The sequence below is a fragment of the Blennius ocellaris genome (genome assembly GCF_963422515.1).
Source record: "Blennius ocellaris genome assembly, chromosome: 16".
NCBI lineage: Eukaryota > Metazoa > Chordata > Actinopteri > Blenniiformes > Blenniidae > Blennius > Blennius ocellaris.
In genome coordinates, this window is record NC_137665.1 from 5,407,592 (window position 1) to 5,429,738 (window position 22,147).

General features: G+C 41.5%; 1 protein-coding gene across 5 annotated transcripts in view; it reads left to right on the forward strand.

The window, feature by feature from the left end:
• septin9a (septin 9a) overlaps window positions 1-7,553 on the forward strand; it is a 60,662-nt gene extending 53,109 nt beyond the window's left edge. For all 5 annotated transcript variants that reach the window (XM_080511011.1, XM_080511013.1, XM_080511012.1 and 2 more), the window contains 8 exons: window positions 1,324-1,452; window positions 1,648-1,729; window positions 2,242-2,379; window positions 3,796-3,913; window positions 4,363-4,458; window positions 4,560-4,656; window positions 5,504-5,555; window positions 6,228-7,553. In XM_080511011.1, the coding sequence (XP_080367137.1) occupies window positions 1,324-1,452; window positions 1,648-1,729; window positions 2,242-2,379; window positions 3,796-3,913; window positions 4,363-4,458; window positions 4,560-4,656; window positions 5,504-5,555; window positions 6,228-6,369 (854 nt within the window). In that variant the 3' untranslated portion in view covers window positions 6,370-7,553. The remainder of the gene's footprint in view (window positions 1-1,323; window positions 1,453-1,647; window positions 1,730-2,241; window positions 2,380-3,795; window positions 3,914-4,362; window positions 4,459-4,559; window positions 4,657-5,503; window positions 5,556-6,227) is intronic.
• The last annotated feature ends 14,594 nt before the right edge of the window (window positions 7,554-22,147 follow it).

Genomic DNA, 22,147 nt, shown 5'->3' on the forward strand with positions numbered 1-22,147 from the left:
GGAATGGGTTTTTTTTTTCCCTCACTCTTCTTTTCTCAGCTTTGTCATTATGCTATTCAAGTAGTATCAACTCAAATATGTTTGTCTCAGAACGACCTCGGTAAACTCTTTGGAGTCCTGTTATCCCGATAAGATTTTTCTCTCTAATTAAGTTCTGCCGCAAATCAGAAGCTTCAAGCGTTTTTTTTTTTTTTTTTTTTTAAGCAGCCACACGCAGTTGGACTTAAAAACTCTCTGTGATCAGACACCTTTAAAACAGGCGCTAATTACATGCCACCAAAGAGTAGACAGGTCACCATAAAACCCAGCCAGCGTCTCCTCTGAATGATGTCGCGACAGTTAGTCTGTGTCTCATGCTCAATTAAAACAGCCTTTTGGAGGGGCAGCCTCGGGGCTGAGGGTTGCTTTCTTAATTCTGTTTTAACAAGCTTGGTTTCCATGCTTTTTACATTCACATGAATTGCATTTAACCACAAACGAGAGCAAAATGAAAAAAAGGATTATGGATGATTCTGTTGTACATGGTTACACAAAACTTTGGCGGTCTGAGCAAAATTTGTGCTCCACGGGTCAAATACAGAGTGAAAGTGTGGGGTTTTGGCACCGGCACGCTGTAGTCATGGTTGCTCTTGGTAGTCGGCTGGAGGAAGGCTCTGACAGCTGCTCTACAGTGTGTTGAAAGTAAAATTTGCCTTTTGGACATGGGAAGCCCTTTAAACCCTGGAGCTAAACCCTCCAGCTGCTGGGGTTTTGTGTTTATCATATAGATCCATCTTTCCATGTAGTGTGCGCTGCTGACAGCCTGTGCATGCGACTTTGTTTGAGAAGCCCATCTCCATAAATCAGTGCAGTTCTGGATGTTGACCTAACCTGAAGTTGAACTGTGAACGGTCTCTTCCCAGCGGGCCCCTCCAAACTCCTCGTCATTAACCCTTGGCAAAGTCAGCATGGCATGCGAAGGTCACAGATGCTTTCCGCCATGTAGACGCACAACTGACGAGTATGACACAACTCTGTTTTATCCAGATGAAGAGCTTTCTATCAACGCTCCTAAAAAAAAAAAAGTCATTTATCGAATCATCTCATCAAGAAATGTGTTGCTCATTTAAATTTTCGCTTCCACGTGTTAGAAAAACGTATCTGGCTTTGTTTGTGCCGACCACTACAGCTGGTCGAAGCTTCAGCCAAACGTGAAACTGCCATGAAAAACTGGCATTGATTCTCATTTGGCTTTATTGTGGCACCGGGGTGTAAACTGTTGGTTAGTGCAAGCTGTCACTGTTGAGGAGTTTTGTCTCATTGGTTCTGCCTCTCCGCTTACAGGACAGAGTGGCCTGGGGAAGTCGACACTGATGAACACGCTGTTCAAGTCCAAAGTCAGCCGCAAGTCGGTGTTGGCTACAGCCCAAGAGAAGATCCCCAAAACTATTGAAATCAAGTCCATCAGTCATGGTATGGCTCAGCTCATTGTGCCACTTTTTGGACTTTTTTGATTCCATAAGTGCTTTAAATGTCACACAACTCCTTTACTAAGGGTTGTATTCCCTTTGTTTCTTTTTTTTTTCTTATATATATATAATAGATGAATATCAGTTTCCAAAATAGATTTGCATGATGACTCCACGTGTGTATTTATTTTTTTTGTAGACATCGAGGAAAAGGGAGTGAGGATGAAGCTGACAGTAATTGATACGCCAGGCTTCGGAGACCAGATCAACAATGAGAACTGGTATGTCACAAATTTCCACTCGCCACATCAGTTTTACAAGAAAATAATATACAAGAATCACTGAAGTCTGATTTCAAGTAGGTGATAGTCAAATATATCTAAGTGATAAGATGAAATAGCTGGAGAACACTGATGTGAGAAATGTGTATTTTGAAATCATTTCATGTTTTTGCAAGAATTACAGGTTGTTGTTTTTTTTATAATTATACCAATATTCGGTGAAACAATTCCCCATCAATACCAGTAATGGGTGAAAAACAAACTCTGACTAACAAATACATTTGTCAGCTCCCCCCCCCCCCCCCCCCCACCCCCCGCCCCCTTCTTACCCTCATGTTTCCTGTTGTCTCATGTTTCCTGTTCTTTTTTGTCCTGATCTCCTTATCTGGCTTCCTCGTTTCTGCGAGCCCCTCCCTCTTCCTCTTTGAACCCATCTCCCCATTGTCTCTCTTTCTTACCTCTGCATTGCAGCACCCCTTCCTCTAACCATCTTCTTTATCCCTGCTACCCAGCTGGCAGCCCATCATGAAGTTCATTAACGACCAGTACGAGGCGTACCTGCAGGAGGAAATCAACATCAACAGAAAGAAAAGGATTCCGGACTCCAGAGTCCACTGCTGCATATACTTCATCCCGCCAACCGGGCACTGGTAGGGGCAAATATGGGCATGCTCAAAAGCACACACAAAAAAAACATGTATCTCTTAACAAATGTGCAGATTTATTACCTCCTCCTCATTGACGCACCAAAAGGTGACAACATGCACTCATAAAAGATGAATGATGACATCTCTCAACCAGGTTACCCCTAACAAGTCTGAAAACACACATTGTCTCTCTTTAATAGAAAGCGATAGAATAAACGATATACAATTTCTTGACTGCACATTTAGTCGAGGAATAATACAGAAAGCCTTTGTTCATACTTTGGCTTTTCAGTGTGAAGCAGAGTCAAATATCTCTGATTTATTACTCCTGAAATTGAGCAAACTCCTCCACCCCTCCACTTTTCAGCTCGGAGCAAGGCAACATATCCCAGATCTCTTGCTCTCCCTCTCTCTCTCTCTCTCTCACTCTCACTCACATACACACAAATGCACACAGGAGAGACAGATCTTACTTGCCAGGCCCGAAGCAGCACAATGTCCCAAGTTTTTGCTCTACTTTTTTTTTTTTTTGTAACAAAACACACATCTGGCTCTGATCAAAGTGCTTAATCACCCCTCCCTCCCTGCACTCTCATGGTTCAGCCACTCACCGATCGAAGCTCAGGGGGTCGGGGGGGCGTGCTAGCAGAAGGAATTAGAGGGAGGGTTCACAGGCGGTCTCATGTGTCTATCAAGTGATGGATTCACCATGCAATCCTACGCTCATTTTTCCATTTTGTGTAACTCTAGTAAACTACAGCAATTGGTCTTTTTTGGGGAAACTGAAGCAGCTGCAGATGATCTGCTTCTTTTGAGCGTGCAGTCGCTCCAGACCTGCACCTCAATACATTTTGGTGTCATGGACTGGTCTGTCCTGTAGTGGGGCAGGGGGCTGGTGTGACCCCACCACCCCCACCCCCTCCTCCCTCCAGCCTGGCTCCAACCAGCAGCATTTCATTTTGATCCAACATTGCAGATGTCACATGGCCTGGCCAGCAGCTGCTTGAGTTTTGCCTTAAAAAGCCTAATGAGACAGGGAACAGGAAGGATGAGAGAGATGGAGAGTTTAATCAATTGAGAACTTTTTGCCTTTTATTCTATGCAGTCTTGCATGAGTGCACAAGACATGTTGACAATCTGTCTTTAGCCACACTACAAAGCATAGCTCCGAGCAGATGCTTTTTGAAAGTGAGTTAAAGTCCTTAGCTCCTAAAAAGGCCGTCAGCCCTTTCAAACTCAACAGCTTTTCACACAACAGTTAATATAATGAGGTCACAAGGCAAACATTGGAAAGAGATGATATATACTGGGAGGGAATTCTTGGGAACATCTGCCCCCTGCTGTGCAAATCTTGTCCTACAGTTTCATGTTTATACACGTAATGTCTGCCTTTCTATTGTGTCTCTCGCTCTCTTTCAGTCTGCGGCCTCTTGACGTCGAGTTCATGAGACGTCTTAGTAAGGTGGTCAACATCGTCCCAGTCATCGCAAAGGCGGACACACTGACGCTGGAGGAGAGGGACTTTTTCAAAAAGAAGGTTGTTGTTTGTTTTGTTTTTCTATATACATCTGTGGTACTTCATCTAATCTGTCTCTTCCTTTGCCACTTCTACACTGGTCTTCCTCTGAAGATGAGCATTTCTCTGTCCCTTGTGTTTCTTGCCGGGATTTTCTCTGCTGCTCCTTTAATTTTTATGCCTTTCTTATCCCCTCATTAGCTCTTTAAGTACGTCTGTATTTTGTGAGATTTGCTTTGTGTACAGACAGTGGACTAATCCCAAACTTTCAGAGCAGATAAGCTATAAAAACCACCCTAATTTGTAGGCTGTGTAGACTGAGGTGTAGCTTTGTCTGATGTCTCTCCAGACTGGAGCAAACATGTTCCCATAATTACTCCTGCCATTAAAAAGCTTAGTTTGTATCCTCTAAAAACAGCGGTGTGGCTAAAGATTCGCTCCGTGCTCCTGTTTGAACTTGCTCTCCACAGATCAGAGAAGAGCTGCGCGCCAATGGGATTGACGTCTATCCACAGAAGGAATTTGACGAGGACGCGGAGGACAGGATGATTAATGAAAAAATCAGGGTGAGGAAATCTTAGACCAGGGCTCAATCAGTCCTGTGGTAACTGTGCCTCACTGGAATGATTTCAACTCCGCTCTCTGTTGACCTTTGAACCCGGAGCAGGAAATGATCCCATTCGCTGTGGTGGGCAGTGATCAGGAGTACCAGGTCAATGGCAGGAGGCTGCTGGGGAGGAAGACCAAGTGGGGTACCATTGAAGGTAAAAGAAAAGATTTCATATTGGCAGTATTTTACACATTGACCATTAACTTGAAAGTGTATTCATTAGTAAGCAGACAAACGAGGGAGGAGGTCAGCGCCGCGGTCCGCTCTATAAACAATCCTCCTTTCAGTTTCCAGACAGCTGCCGTGTGCCATGCAGCTGGCGTTGCCCTCAACCAGACACAGCGCGTTTGTCAGAGGACAAAACCAGCTGCCTGAGTTGTTGACTCGAGGTCCTAACATCACACTTGCCCTTTTGTATCATCACTGCGAAATGACCACATAAGAAACAAGACATTATAAAGAAGGGAAGCGTTTATCATGGTTGCTGTTCTTTGTCCGTTCGTTTTTATAAACTGTAGTAAAGCAACTTGAGCCACAGATTTTTGCATTGTTTTCAGTTATTTTTGAACTCGTGAATCTTACTTGTCAGCATTAAAATTACATCACTCCCCCCCACCGTCGGATTACACTTTCAAAATAATGTAATTGCGTTATCCACTCAATTGAGAATCTTATAGAGGAAGTTTCATTTCCTGCAGAGTGCTTGGCACACAAACGCACACACACACCAAATCTTTGCACGGTCTTATCTCCTCAGTCAGATTTGAAGTAGATGAAGTGAGTCACAGTTTCCTCCTCTGAGTGTTTGAGCATAGAAACATTACCTGTGTGTTGGCAGCAACATCTCACTACTAGGATCACTGCCTCCACCTAGTGGACCGTCCAGGAAGCTCAATAAACACCCGTCGCTTCTATTTATGCTGGTCACTGATGCGCTGCTTGTTTTCAATCCCAGATTTGATTTGTTTGTGATAATTCAACACGTTATCGGTTTCTTGCAGTTGAGAATATCGCCCACTGTGAGTTTGCCTATTTACGAGACCTCCTCATCAGGTTTGTGAATTTAAACTCATCAATACCTCTTCAGCTGACATTTTTTTCAGCTTTTTGCATATTTTCGTGGTTTCAAATACTTAAGTATAAGTATTATTGCTGAGCGATTTTCTTATGTTTGTTTGTTTGCAAAAATTAGTGATTAGTGAGGAATTGGAATTCATTTTCTATTAGAAACAGATTTTCTTATTGCTGGGTAAAAGAAGCGTAGCATGTTATTTTCTGACTATGATTCAGTGTCGACACTGAAGGCATTTTGTGAACAGCAGCTCTTTTCCACTTCAAGTGTCCACACACAAAGCATTCAGTCACAGGGTTCAGTTGTAGGCAATCTTTGTCCTGGAAACCCACCAGAACCTATTGAAATATCTCAATTAAAAGCCATACTATGGATTTGGAGCAAAAATGCATTAGGTATGTATGGTGGTATGTATGGTATATACGTATGGTAGAACAAGTGCTTTACAAGCACCTGCAGGGGGGGCGGACCTGTTCTGTCATGCATGTTAGCTGGTGATTACATTGTTACTGTGGTTCACTGCTCCCAACCAAAGTTGAAGAAAAGAAAGTTTGCTTTACATTCAAATTGATATATAAATATATACGAGATGAGGATGATCTGTAAATGTGCACATTCTGTTCTTTAAATCGCGTCTGTTTGTTTGTGTGTAGGACCCATATGCAGAACATTAAAGATATCACCAGCAGCATCCATTATGAAATGTACCGCGTGAGGCGCCTCAACGAGAACAACACAATGGTGGCTCACGCCAACGGTATCCCAGAGCATCATCTTTCCGCCCACGAAATGTAGACGCCACCTGCTCACTCTCCATGAGACTTTGGTCTTCAGTGAGTCCTCCCACCACTCCAGCCCTCCACTCCAGCCCTCCGTCTCGCCGGTGGGAGAGAAACGTAGAAGCCTGCCAGAGGGACTTGTTTTTCAGCGACGATCGGCGGCTACATGGACTGTTCTTGTTGGGTTATTTCCTCTTTAACAAACCTTACCCTCTCAATATTGCTGACAAAGAGTGACGAGAAGTATATTTCCTCATTGTGTGCCGCAGCTTGAATTTACCTGCTTCCAGATATTATGCTTAATATTTGGTGCCAAAAGTTTAGTCTATACAAAGATTGCCTTAAATAGTGACATATTATTCTCATCCACTTTACTTTTTTTTTTTTCCAAGTTTGATGCATTGTTGTTGTTTTTTTAGCAGTCAATATATGAACTTGTGCCACAACAGAAAGTTTTCTTCCCTCATGCACACATCCAAACTGTGTCTCTGTGATAAACCATGTTGGAAGAGCACGGCACTTTGCCAACGCGTGACACAAACGCAGTTCAGCCATTGAACCAAAAAACAAATGGCACATCATACTTTAAATTTTGTCGTCTTTTCCTCAGCCTGCATCTTGCTTTACCTGTTCTGCCTTAATGTCCTATTGAGTTCCGACGTCGGGTCCTTGACGTCTTTTAAAATTCCCATTTATACGCGTCGTTTATTAATTAAAATATCTTGAGTGATTTAAGGTGAAAAGTATTTATGCACGGTATAAAAAATGTGAATGTTTTATCATGAATTCTGGTCCATTCATTCAAATTATTCCCGTGTACACAGTCACTCACATTTGTCCTGCTTTTGGGCCCATCAAAGTGCCTTATTTATTGAAGAAAGTTTTGCTCGTGTGTTGGCTGAAACTGGAAAGAGAGCAGGTTAGTTGTTGCCAAGTTGCCTATATTTAGATATTTTTCAGACCCTTTTGAACAACTATCAGGAAGATAAATGGTTTTCCATTCACCAGCCCACTTTTTTTTTTTTCCTTATGTTCCATAATTTACCGAGGTCGTTTGTCTTTTCTGAACCATATATAATTCCCTAAACTGTCACGGTCGTGTATATTGTCTGTGTTCTGATACATTTTTGTACTTGTATTAATAACAAATTACCCTTTATCTTATTTCAAAGAAATAAAGATTGAAGTTGTAAATATTTACTTTATTTTTTTCTTATTGTTTCCATTTTGCAGGTAAACTGCTACTACTCCGTGCAGGCTCGGCTATAAAAGCAGACGGTATATCCTTTGAAAGACGACATTTTACTTAATGTTCCACGACGGTGAATCCCCATAGCATTTAATTGTAGGTGTAATTCACTTACTGGAGCACTTTAATCGCTATGTCATTAAGTTTTTCCGTGATTGGTCTCTGAAATCAATATGGCTGCCTACTAGGTCAGTGCATAGCTGATTAGCACTAATTACTTGAATGCATGAGTGCCTCTTTTCTTCTCCAGTGAGGGAAATTAGAAGGAAAGAAATGAATCGTGAGGTCAAGACAAAAATCACAATCGGCGTGAGATTCTTGGGCATCCATGCTCAAATGCTTGTGATCAAATCACAGCTGATAGGAAAGCTATTGTTTTGTTAGTGTGGCAGATGTTTTCATATTTCCAGAAAGTGTCACATTGTCATTGTAACTGACTGGCAAGTTATATACGGTTCAAGATGAGTTTGCATCAATTTTACTGCTTTTATTCAATCCAAACATTTTTTTCCCCATGCTGTACATTCTACTGACTTTGATTTATTTATTTTTTTTTAATTCTATAGCCCACTGGGAATTTACAGGAACAGAGAAGCCCAAGGATCTTCCTTTGTTCAGTAGCTGTCAGTGTACATTAGACATGGAAGTTTTGGCTCTTTGAAGGACACCAGATCTGTAAGATCCATTCCTTTTATGGGGTCTGTTAAAAGACGGGCTCATTTAGTGTCTGTAGTGACTGAGAGGAATGATAGAAGTAACAGCCGAATGAATCTTTGATATTTCAAACTCGCATCTGTCTATATTTATATTCCATTACTGGGATTGTTTGAGTTTCAGTTATTCTGAAATATTGATCATATTGCACCTTCGTTTGGTGCGTGTGGGCTTGATTTGAACTTCTGAAACTCACCGATTGTAAAGAGCCCATATATCTGTCTGCTTTGACTGCAAGATCACTATTTTGGATTTACCAAGTGTAACTGTAACTTAATATAAAAAAAAAAAAAAAAGCTTACACAATGGAAAAACTAAGCGGACTACAAGAAAATGTTTAAGAATTCAGAGCACTCATTATTGCAAAGTAATAAGTAAAGAAAATACATAAAACCATAGAAATGAATACAAACGATCAACTAGTATTAATAAGTCATTTGTACCCTGAAATAGACTAGTTATCCGTCAGGTGTGTACACCTGAGTGTCTGTCACAAAACCTTGAGATCAGACCAACATCTGATCAAATGAATGTAAAACACATCAAACAAGCACTGCATGTGTACTCTGCTGTGCTCCTTTCTGTCTGAGTAAAGGAGAAGCATGTCTAAGCGATGCGGAGCAAAGAAAAACAACTGACTCAGTTCCCATCATCTGTTTAGAAAGAGCTGTTCAATAGATTCAAATCGCTTGCAAATTTCGCATCTCCAATCCACGTGCGTCATCCCATTGTTAACCTGTCACAGTTTTAGCATCACTGATGTTTGCAAGCAATGAATCATTGGGTGTCTTGAGTTTAATGTTTTAGAGATGAATTGGATTCATAAATACCGTGTGTACAGGAGGATGAAGTTAATGACATGAGATGAACATGTGAGCATTTTGAATTCAAATCGGTTTTCATTGGTGTTTAATCGACCTTTGTTTCGTATATTTATTTGAGTGTAAAGTGGCTCATGGTAACTTTTACCTCCTCACTTAAAAAAAGTTTTTGTTTATTTCTTTCTTCTTTTTTTTTTTATACCAACAATTCCAAAAGTACAGAATACCAAACGTTTATAGTTCAGAATGATTCACCTGTGGAGCCACACTGTCAAAACATGAACGACATGAGGAATGAACAATTGAATCCCACCAGTGTATCAAGGTTTAGTTGGCAAATAAGAACTCCCCACACAGAAAGCTTTTCTTATGTTTCAAGCTTTGTTTCACTGAGCTTAACAATGAGCGTTGTTTGGAAAACTACAGAAAACATACCCACAATTTACACTTTTCAGGTGGTTGGAGAAATTGAGTCCTTTCAACTTTGGCACTTTTAATGGCTTCTCTTGCTTGCTTGGCAGGAGATGATCGTAAATATATCATTAATTAAAACACAAAGCTCAAGCTACAGTAATGAAATATCCACTAGTAAGATGTTAAGAGATCACTTTGGAATCCCACTGAAGGTTCATCAGGGAGGGAATCTTTTTTATATTTGAGAAACAGCTCAAATAAGACAAAAGCTCATCAGTGGCTCAGTTGTCATTGTTCATCTGCTCCAGTGATGGATCTGCCCTCTCACAGTGTCCAAACCTCCACTTGGCTCAAATGTCTTCTGTAATGGGACTATTTAATTTGTATAATTTTGATCATTCCCATTTACTCCACGCAGAGCAATGCAAAATGGTGACTCCCTGCGTTGCTCTCCAAAATGGAGTCCGCCGTGCCCCGTCTTCCACGATGGCACCCACGAGCGACACCCGCCACCTCGGCCCTCCAGCAAGCCTGAACCCTCGTCTCAGCGGACCCGAGTACTCCTTTCACTTTTACTCCTTCCGTGTCCCCCGGGAACAAACCGGGAGCGAACCAGCTGCATCTTCGCTCGCGCTGGCCGCGGCTCGTCCCCCTCCCCGCATGTCGCCCAGCAGTCGTCTTCTTGGCACCCACCCAGCGCTCCGCCGCCCGTTTTAATGACATTCCTTAATGAGCTGCATGCTTTATGGATACTAATGAAGGTGGCACCTCGAAGCAGAGGATGATGGTGTTTTGTTTTTTTTCCGACTGCATGCGTGCCGACTTGTAGTTTGGACGCTTATGTTGCGCAGATTCTGATGATATGTCGACTTGAAGTTACCTTGAGTTTAAACACAAAGCATACCGGGACATGTACAGGCTCCAGATTGCGTCATGGCAGGTGTTTTAACGCTCAGTGACAGCTTAACAGATTTTCCAGATTGCAGTGGATATGCAGGCACGTCATGCAACGTCTCCCAATATTTTAAGGTAAACCAACGGACTCTAGTAAGCGTCATCGGGTGGGCATTTATACATACAGGCGTGCCCACTGGACACACTTGGCACAGTGAGATGGATGGCACCTATCAGAGCAGAACGAGCCCTCTGGACAGGAAGCATTTTGACAAATGCTCATGCTGGTTAATGCTTGAATGCATTAATATGCAAAAGATCGCCCCGGCAAGGCATCAGTGTAATAGTAAGAGAACCGCCACTGTCAGATACTTAATACTGAATCCAGAGATTGACTTTTAGAAAAGATATGAAGTTCTCCTGTAGTATGTATTTTGTACGTCCATTGCATTTGCTTTGCACTTCATCTGCATTGAGCCAACGTGTCGCCAATTAGCACCTGTTTGTAAGTCGAGGTTTTTTTTTTTTCCTTCTTATACCTTTGATTTATTAATTAGGTGGCTTGATTGCACAATCTGTGGCCATGATTGTGTAGAAAAAAAAAAGTGATGGCATGTGGGGTGATCGTGTTTGTGTGTCTCTGCGTGTGCAACTGTGAATTTTCATGCGAACGCTCACAATCTCCTGGCATGAGTTGTCGCTGTTTGCCCCCATTTGTCTCTTCCTTCCCCCCCATCTGCTGTTTCTCCTTTGTTAGCAGACACCTCACCTTCTCCTCCTCCATCCATCCCTTCCTCCCTTATCCCTCTCTCTCTCTCTTTCTCTCTCTCGCCAATGTCTGCTTCCGCCCTTGCACTTGGCTCCATGCCAGGCGCTCAGCTATGGGCGGGTGGGGGAGGGAGGGTCTGCAGGCATATGCAAATGATCTGACTTTATGCAAATCACCTCTGCTGTTAATTAAAAGTCAGCTGCAAATTCAATTAGCAGACAGAACCGAGAGGGAGGAAACAGGTTTGCTTAGATAGATGTGCTGCGGATCTGAAAGGAGAACATTCACAATACGGTTGGTGCTGGCGATGACTTGTAAAACAAAGAAAGCATTGTTGGGTGGGTGGGGGGGGGGTGTGATTCAAGAGGGAGGAATTTTAAAATTGGCTATATACAAGGTTCAAAGGATCAATTTCTTGTTGGAAAACACTTCACGATCAAATGATGGCTGGGACTGCAGTCATGACATGAAAATAGTGGCGCTTGATACACAATGTTGGTTGACATATACTCACTGATGGCATTTGAGAGAGGAAAAAAGAGTCAGACTGAGCAGGTGAGACGGAGAGGAGAGTGTCGTTGGGAGCTCCTGCCTGTGGCTAATTACTGTAAGTAATTAGACGAGTCGCTGATGTATGTCAGCGATTATGTTATGGAAATGAATGCGAGCAAGCATGTGCGGCTGAGCTTGTTTGTGTCATTGTAACTATGCATGCTCATGTGGAATGTGATGCATGTCTCTCTGCAATGCTGTATGAAATGTGCTCTTCCTCCCCTCAACTGCTGTCGACGAAGCAGGTTTTCGACACTTTGTGCCTGGAAGAAACCGCAGAAGTGACGCCACTTTAAGTGCTTCTGTTTCATGTTTGCCTTGTAAAGTAATTTTCTTTGCTCATCAAAGTGAAACTTATCTTCAAGACGTCACGTGGAAACACAATTGCAGGCTGCAAAAATGTGGTTTGCTGACGCAAGCCGAGTTAGTTTGGTGTCGCGGTGACCCAACAAAGGCTCTTCAAATGCGTCGAGAGAGAAAAGATGAAGGTGGAGGATGGGTGGACGGGTGGCTTGTCCCCGCCCAAGGGGAGTGCTGTGGCACACTGCCAAGAGCCAACTATCAGCAGTGATGGATGGAAGTAAGTTTGAGAGGAACAGAGTCTGAGAGAAGATGGATGTGAAGAGATGAGGGAGGATAGCAGTGAGAGATGACAGAGGGGAGACTTAACCGGGATTGGGTGGGACAAACAAATGGAGAGGTAGGAGGAGGGAGTGTGGAGGTGTGTGTGTGTCTTCTTGGGGAATTTCCTGTCTGTTCACAGAAGACAAAGACTGAGCAGTGAAGTCAGACGAGATACGGCCCATCATAGTGTCCTGATTTGGCTCATTCTCAAAGATCCCCAATCAATACATTGCAGTGGTTATTACTGTGTCCGTTTTCACAATTAGGCCACTCTTTTTATTATTTTCTGATATTTTTTCCCCATGCAGGTGAGCCTTACATGTATGATAATACATTCATTTCTGTCTTCTACCACATCCAAACTCTGTTTTTGAATAACTTTTCTCTGTTTTTATGTGGAGGCAGTGGTACAGTTAAATTTGTCCTCTACAGTCCAGTCTTCTTAAAGCAGCACTTGGGGACTATTCAAGTTCAGACTCAAGGGCCCACTGCAGTGAATTCTGGTGGTGACAGACCACAGCCTCTGCGGGGCTAACAACAGTGATTAAAATGGAAGTAAAATCATGTCTAAGGCCATCGTAACCCTATTTGCTCCCAAATGTGTTTTACATACAGTGGCTTGCAAAAGTATTCATACTCCTTCACTCTGATCCATTGAATACAATCCAGTGCAAACGAGGGCCTTCAGAAGTCACATCATTAGTTAATACACGCCACCCGTGTGCAATCTAAACTAAAGTGTAAAATCAGCTGTCCTGTGTAGGCCTCAGATGTTCAATAGAGAACATTTATGAACAAACGGCATCATGACGACCAAAGAACACACCAGACAGGTCACAGGTAAAGCTGTGGAGAAGTCCTTTTACCTAAAGTGACGGGAAAGGCAACGAGAGCTTTGATCAGAGAAGCAGGGGCGAGGGCGGCGGTAACTCTGGAGGAGCTGCAGAGATCCACAGCTCAGGTTTAACTGTCTGCCCAAAGGACAGCTATTAGTCGTGCACGCCACAAAATCGCGACCTTATGGAAGAGCAGCAAGAAGAAAGCCACTGTTGAATCAAAGCCCGAAAAAGTCCCGTTTGCAGTTTTGCCACAAGCTTTGTTGGAGACACAAACATCACTTCAAATGACACCCCGATTATTCTACCGAACACATATTTTTAGACATTGCTGGTATGAAGAAGTTTGGAGTCGTCAATGTGGAAAGTAAAGTCCTCGTTTGGCTTTGATGAGCTCATCTGTTGTGTAGCCGCTTTCATCTGCATGCAGGACTGACTGCGCATCAGAAGATCCAATCAGCGTGCACGCACCGGGGGAACATCCTAAATGTGCTTGTGTAGAAAGAAAAACACGCTTGTCAGATTGGTGTTTGAGTCCCCTGCTAGAACCTCCTGACAGCCTGCAGATTCCCTCGCAGACGGGATGAATAAAAACCAGCCACCTGTCTGGAGAAGAGCGTTTTAAAAGCTCGTTTTGCAGCCACGTGAATAGAAACGGGGATTAAGGGCATAAAAAAATGTGTTCCTGAGCAGAAAGTGTGTTGATACATGGAGTGAGGTGGAGAGAGCGTGTGTACGTATCAACGGTAGAAGCTGTCACAATATACAGGCTAATGGGAAGAAGCAGGTTTGAGAGGAGGGTCACGTAATTAGAAATTAATTTTCCTCATGGTTGCACACTGGTTTCAGCAGGAGGGTGATGTGGATACGTGAATGGACCACACATACAGTGGCACAAATACCTTAATTACCCTGAAATAACCCCTCCTGCTGCATATAATTGGAGAAAGTAGATGACCGCGCAAGAAGAAGAATGCAGGAATGGTAGGAGTGATTGCAAATTAGCCTGAAAACGGCGGGCAACCTCATGTGTGTGCAGGGGCCATATTAAGTCAAACTAAAAAAAAAAACAAGTGGGCTGGATCTAAATAAGAACATGACACACTTTGAATGACACATGGATGTAAATTAACTTTCGAAATTGACTGCATTTGGAAAAAGACTATACATTTGGTAAACAATCTTTCCAAACCTGAAGGATTGTCATCATATTGTCATTTTTATGAAACTGAATGAAGCCGCGGCAAAGACTGATGAGCCAGTATCCGTGCATGAAGCCTCTCAAACAGCGATAAAAGCTTTTTTTGGTGGTTATTTAAGTTGGTGAGTTTTGGGGAACGAAAAAAATCAGGTAGGATTTAATGAGCTTACACTTCCTTCTCCTACTCCTTCTCAAGCATGTTCAGCTTCTTTTTTTTTTTGTCTATATTTTTGCATGTTCGATATGAAATTGGAACAAACAAATGTGGCGGCCAAAGTTTGTCTCACCTTGACACGATATTTAACACAACTGGTCTGAAGCAGGTATGGAAAACTGTTGAAGATATCACATATTCTCTTGACTTTATGAAATCTTGACCTTCAACAAAGTTCTGTGGAAGCAGATCTTGTGTTACCCTCTCATATGGGTAAAATTATATATTTATAAAAATACAGTTATTTATTCCTGCTTCGCGAGCAATAACATTTTCTTTTGAATGAAGCCCTCTGTCCTAGTCTGTTATTTTTTGTGGCCTTTCTGGAGATTTAAAAAGTCATAAAGTGGGAAACACTGAGTAGAGAAACTCCCTCATCTAATTTGAAACCGCTGACCCCAAAACTGTGAACAACCCAGGTTCTGCCCCTGAGTTTTACACATCTTATCTTGCTTGACTGTGGTGTCCATGTCTTCGTCACTCAGGTTGTGGAACTGCCATCGCGCGTCTGCAGAGACGAGCTCATCTCCAACAGATCGCCATGGGTAGGTGTTTCCGAGTGTGTGTGTGTGTGTGTGTGCGTGTGTGTATGCACTCTTAATTGCCTTTTATTTCCCCGTTGGTTGTCACTCATAACCGTCAGTGTGATTGGCATGATGAATCCCCTTCACATACGATCCTCATTAAGCCAATCGCGCACCAGGAAGGCACGGGGGGATATCAAAGCAGACGGGTCAAACCTCAAGCTAAGCCAGTTTCACCTCTTGGATCTGATTTATGTCAAAGATGCTTTGATATGAAACTGAAAAACTAAACTCCTTCTATCGTGTACATGCGTCCTCTGGGCCCTTTTTTCTTCTTCTCCATCAACTTGCTTCCCTTCTCTTTGTCTGAAGGGTTCGATATTGTGAGGGTTTAATATTGTGTGAGTGCTGACCGTGACCACACACACACACACACACACACACACACACACACACACACACACACACACACACACACACACACACACACACACACACAAACACACATTCACACACATACAGGCCCCTGTGGCTGCAGCAGCCGGTCGGATATGAACCAATAAAGCAGGCTTCTGTAATCTTGTAGTACGAGGCAGAGGAAGAACGGGGTTTTTATTAGAGGAGAAATGTTGGCACAAAGTCCCTCAGTAAATTCACTCTGCGCTGCTCCACTGATCCTCCGCCCTCCATCCATGTCTTCACAGCACCTCCGTTGCTCCTGCCTCCAGCCTGATACGTCCAGTATTGTTAGGCCTGGTGTTTTTGAGATTTATTCCTCTGTGGTGGGTACAAGCCTGGCATATGTAGAGTGACATAGAAAGATACGGAATATTATGCAGACATGTGGAATTTGCATGTTCTACGGTATATGGGTACTTCGGTTACTGGATGATTCCAATTTGCTCCTCGGTGTGAATGTGTGTGTCTCTGTTTGTGTTTGTCTTGTGATGGACTAGTGACCTGACCAGGTGTGTCCCATGACCCTGAGATAGATGGAGCAGATTAGAAGAAGGATGGATGTCCTTCTCACAATAAAGAGAGAGCATCTGTGTCCAGCTCTGTCTATTAAAGCGACAAAAAACACACGTGCGTATGAAAAATTCATCCAGACGTCTGGACACCAGTTTGCTGTCACTGCACAATTTTATAGTGAGCTTTTTAAACTGTGGCCAGATGTATCATTAAAGTTTGTTTCTGTTATACACAGGAAGAAATTATGTCCTTTCTGCCGCCAGCCTTCTCTTCTATATCTTGAACCCTAATTACACTAAAATTAGCCTTATTCCTTAATTAAAAAACATATTTGGCATACTTTTTGATTATTTCCACCCTTGGAGTGTCTTTGTATACGCTTTTTGTCCGACTATGTTTGAAGGGGAATTTGACAAATTACTAATATGTCATTACTCATTTTAATTAGAGGTTTAATTATCAAGCAGATGATTTGTCTCCAAGCCTGGGAATACTGAAGTCCAGGCTTATTTAAGAACAATAAACTATTAAAACATGCTGTGATCGAGTCTGTCAGCCATGCAAAGCTGTGCAGATTATAGGTGGACATATTTTTACCAGCTAGTTTCCTGGTTGATAGAAACGTGAGTCAATGAAGCACAAAGCACAACATAGAAGTGAAATATCACCTTACATGATTACCTTGTTTATTATCACAGGTAATTTACAACCTTCATATTCGGAAATAAATGGTCCAACACACATTCATGGTATTCTCCTTCACTGCAATGGGTGTGTGAATGTGACTCACACTGTAAAGCACTTTAAGAATGCAGAACAGGTGAACAGACACTGAATTCATAAAATGTGTTTACCACTGCAGATGGGAAAATCCAAGTCCAATTAATGTGAATGGATGCAATAATACTCACATTCTTTCTAAATATTGACGTCAAAAACAATTCAGTAAAAGTACCAATTCAAGTAAATGAAAGTACTGAAAGAGTAAAAGTATTAGCAATTGAACATATGCAGGCACACACCTATGTATGGCTTAATCATTACCAATAAAATTGACCACAGGTCAACCTGTATTATTTTTTTTGAGCCAGAAACTAATTAAAATTTAAAATAAAAAAAAAAGGTAAAACAGGCTATCAGTTTGATGTGAAACTAATAATTTAAGTAAGTAAACGGTTATCTCTGTGGTAATCTGTGGAGTACAGATACCTGAAAGATTCTCCGAAGGTCCAGTAACAAAGTGCAAATACTTAATTACATCCCACCTTTGTTAATTTCCCTGTGAGAACGTGAAGCCACGTGGCTAAAGGTAAACCAGATTCCAAATGATGTCAGATTAATGAATTGATTTAGTCATGACAGATGTCTAAAGCAGAAAAACTAAATAATATGAAAACATTCATGTCCTCCAAAGACTTTCCAAAAACTTAATGTACAAATTCAACGTTCAAAGTCATTCAAGGCCCAGATTCTGTCTTAAAATATTATATTTTATGGACCAAACTGAATAAATAAATGTCACTTGCAATTTTAATTTTGAGCCCATGTTAGTAGCATGTAAACATGTGATAAATTATGTAATATGTAAACCAATCCCAGCCTTTCATTTATGGCTCGCATTAATTCCATGTTATGGAAATTGTGTAACCTAACATCTTTCAGCTACGGTTGGCTTATAACACTTTGGTAAAGTATCTGTTGAACTGAAAACAAGTTTTGTGTGTATGTGTGTTATCATGGGCTGTTGGCCCTCGAGCAACTTCACAGGATCAAATCTGGATCCTGAATGACAAAAACACAAAATGTGCAGAGCCAGCTGAATTTAGAGTCTGTACATTTAGCCTTTTTTAAGTATAAAAATGTCTTTCTAACTGTGTCATGTTTTCCATTAAACTTAAAATTCTCTATACACTGCAGAACCTAGTGTGTAGAAACCACAGGCCTCACAACCAGTAGAATTTGACAAGTATCACCCTTCATCACGAGAGCTCACAGAGTGTGTGTGTGTGTGTGTGTGTCTGTTCCGGTCTATGTAACTGCATTTTGTATATTTAGCCCCAAATCCAAATTATGTGTTAATGTTTCCCCTTTTTTTTCTCTCCCCTTACGACGCCTCACCTCAATGCTGCAAAGCGCCTGTAAACATCCACTTCCTTGTCATCGCCTAAATCGAAGCGGAAAACACAACCTTGTTTGCCTGTTTTCTTCTCAGTGAGGCTTTTACAGCTGCACTAATGACATAGACAGCATGGAGAGGGGGGGTAAACGCCACTCTCCCTGTAATCCCTTTAAACCACCAAATGAGACAGTTTCATTAAGGAAGTGTGTGGTTTTATAATTTTGACTATTTGCAGCTCTCCAACGCGGGGTCCATTCATTACAGGGGACCCCTGGAAAGTTTCTTTCACTAAGTGGACCGGCTGAGTTGAAAGAGAGAGAAGAGGGGACTGCATCACGCTTTCAACATTATAGAGATTATTGCAGCGATGCTGTGACGCAAACAACGGCAGCAAGAGGCCTCGCATTGTGAGTGAATGGAAATCTCCATCCCATTCCCTTCAGCTAAAAGCGCGCTGCTTCTGAAAACACCCACACACACTGAATCCCCCCCCCCACTTTCAACTGTAATTATGGTGTTGAAGAGTTTTAATGCTGAGAGGGCACGATGAAGGTCACACAAACTAAATAATGCATCAATGCATACGCTCAGTTCATTGTGTGCGAGTTCAGACGAAAGCTGAGAATTCCTTCTTTTTTTTTAATGATACCATACTCATAACGCAGACCATATTTCATCATTTTGAGGAAAAGAAAATCTAGTCAACGTCAGACCAGGAGCGTTGCATTGGAGAACTGTCAGATAATCAAACCCTGAAGGCATGCAATGAAGAAACACTGTTGTGAAAAGGTTAATGTGAATTTAATTGTTTCCTGCATTGCACTTGCTTTTGTCTGCAGCAAATTTTTTGAAGAAATGAATTAACATTTCCATGACACAATTATTCACTCTCTCTGCCTGAAGCTAGATGAGGAGATTGATACTGCACTCGCGTCTGTGCCATCGCTTCGCCACAGCACGTCATGCCCAGCAGCTGGTTAGCTTCGCTTAGTTTTGGAAACTATAGTAAAACATGTATTCTTCATTTCTAATCCCTTAAAACCGATGTGCAACCAAATTGTCACCCTTTTACTTGTATTTAATTTCTATTTTGTGATCATAGTTGGCTGTTTTAAAGCTGATGGCATAAATATTTTCAACCTTTTCAACAAAATTGCCTTTAATTCTTGTTTGTCATTTTGTTTATATTTCTGACAGCTTTTCTTGTTTGGTAAATGAAAAAGAGTTCTTAATCATTTGGAAGATTTTAACCATTTAAATGCAGATCTATGTTTGAAAGATAGACGACAATCTTGAAACTGTGTCCATAAAAATCTCACAAAGAAACAAAAAACGGAGAGTAATATGATCAGACTGAAGCTTAAAGCAGTTTGCCCACAACACTACCAAAGGTTCCTCATGTTTGTAGAATCAAATTCACATGTAATCATGTCTATCAAACTTTATTTGTAGTTATTTTGTTTATAAGTAGAGGTTTTAGAAAACAATGTTTTGTCATTTAATGTCATTTATTTGTTCTACACATTGTATTTTTCAATTGACGCACAATCACAAGTTGATTTTTAGGACTTTTTAATAAAGTGGGGAAGCTTTTAGTCTTTCCTCACTTTCCACTTTTTTCATGCTTATGGAGCTTTTCAGCATTTGTCCAACAGGACTTCTAACAAAGTAACCGGGCTCAAAGAGCTTTGATGGCTACAAATCTTTCTACATGCAGAGGGGTTTGCATTGCACTCTTGTCTTTTTGTGGATTTATCCAGGATTTGGGAATCTTGTAAAGATTGAGAGAGGGTTTTTCTAAATTGAAATGGCTCTTGAGCAGAAAGTTTTACTTACTTTCTTTTTCCTTATCTGTCAGTACTTTATTCTCTCTGCTCCTGCATCACAGACCAAGAGGAGAACTTCTGCCAAGCACTTTGCACATGAGTTAATAAAAGGCAATAGAAACTTTATTGGACTGTGCCACAGGGGTACACATATATAAACATTTAAACACAGCATCAGTAAAACCTTAATGTACAGACTCCTGTGTTGTACTTGTAAAATGGCCCAACAAACTGAAAAAGTTATGCTGGATATTAATACAGAAAGAAACTGTGACTAATCAGCAGACAGCAGCAATGACAACGTGTAGTGTTAGTACGTGAGACATGAGGCTCTCATTTTTTAACACACAGTCTATTAAAAATAATAGTAAAAGCTGATTCTCACTGGAAACAACAGCTTATTGCCAACGCGAAACAAGTAAAGCAACAAAACATACTCGAAAAATAATTACTTATTGACTTCTAGCTTAAGTCTACTTTAATTACCTCAAAGAACTTTTTTTTTTTTCCCCACCCAATTCAGTTTGGAAACAACACTAATGTATGATGCGCTATTATTAAAATCAATGAACACAAGTACTCTCTCACACTAATGAATTATTATACATAATAACAGACACATTCTCAGTTCTTATTGCTTCACATAAAATCTTTTTTTTTGCCATTTTTAATCGCAATTTTTACACCAGTAAGAAGTAAATGTGAGAAAAGTTTCAGTTAGTACCATTAGATTTCCTCAGCTGATGTGTATAATAGTTACTGTACGATAGCACCTTGATAATTAGCCGGGAGTCACGTAGGGCTGCAGAAACTATGGGACAACGTGGATGGTGTACGCTTTTACAGTATATACAGGGAGAAGCAACCTTTACCCTCTGCCTCTGAAGAGACAAGGGGGGGAGGGTGTCAAGCTTCTTGGAAAATGCCAGGGCCGAAGAGAAGATGAGCACGCACGCTCACACACAATGTACATACAGACGTGCACCTCTGCAACCAAGGTGTAACTCAAATTCTCCGGCTTAATTAAGTGCAGCCCACTTTGGAGCTGCCATCTCATTTAGCTAATTAGTCATGAATATGAAATGCCAGGATTTTAATTAGCTTGCCATTGTCAAAGAGGGAGAGGGAGAAATATCAGACTAATTTCCCCTCCTCACTTGGCCACGCTTTGTAATATAAAGACCTAGTAGGAATGTGATTGGATTCCTTTGTACAAATCAGTAAGTTGTCGGCGAGCACATGCAAGCTCATATTCACTTTCTTGCCATGTGTTGATAACGAGCGCTAAGTATTTCAAATTAACAGCAATATTTGTCCAATGTTCTTGGTTTAAATTCACATGCTGTAATGGAGGGTTGATTAAATATATAGTTAATGAATTTGAAGAGAAATGTGCAGAGAAGCTTAATATTAGTTTTTCCTGACATTTCATGAATATATGGTATATTAAGCATTCAGCGAAGCTATAAACATGTCATATGGTGTTTATTTATGACTCACGGGGCTATGTATATGAAAAAAGTGATTTGATCTATGTAAGAAATATCTACAAACAGCAGTTTGGATCAAGGAGTCTTAATAACGTGAAGTGTTTGCTTCCAAATAGAAAGTAGTAAGACTTTTTTTTTTTATATAATTTTTGCATAATTGTCCCAATATACATGTGTTGATGACATAGTTATAAAAGCACATGAACGTCTGATCAAATCCACTTACTAAACTGACAAACCGGCCCACTTTCTTTGTTTTACTGCAAACCGTCAAATCAAGTACCTTTTAATCAAGCTCCACCAGGAAGCCGGCAAGTCGAGAGCAAACAGCAAAGAGCAGGCTCTGCGAGGTTTAGCAGACATGGGTGGACAGCTAGAAGGGTCTGGGGTCTATTCTGTGGTTGGTAATTAGATTGATTAAGGCTGAGCTGGTGCTGGAGACACGGCGACAGGCAGTGGGAAATGGAGATGGATGAGCCTGTGGGGCTGCAGCTACGAGATAGGAATGGTGAATAGAGCTCATCTCGGCCGGCCGGCTGGCTGCTGCAGGGAGAAGAATAGGTCACCGGTCTGTA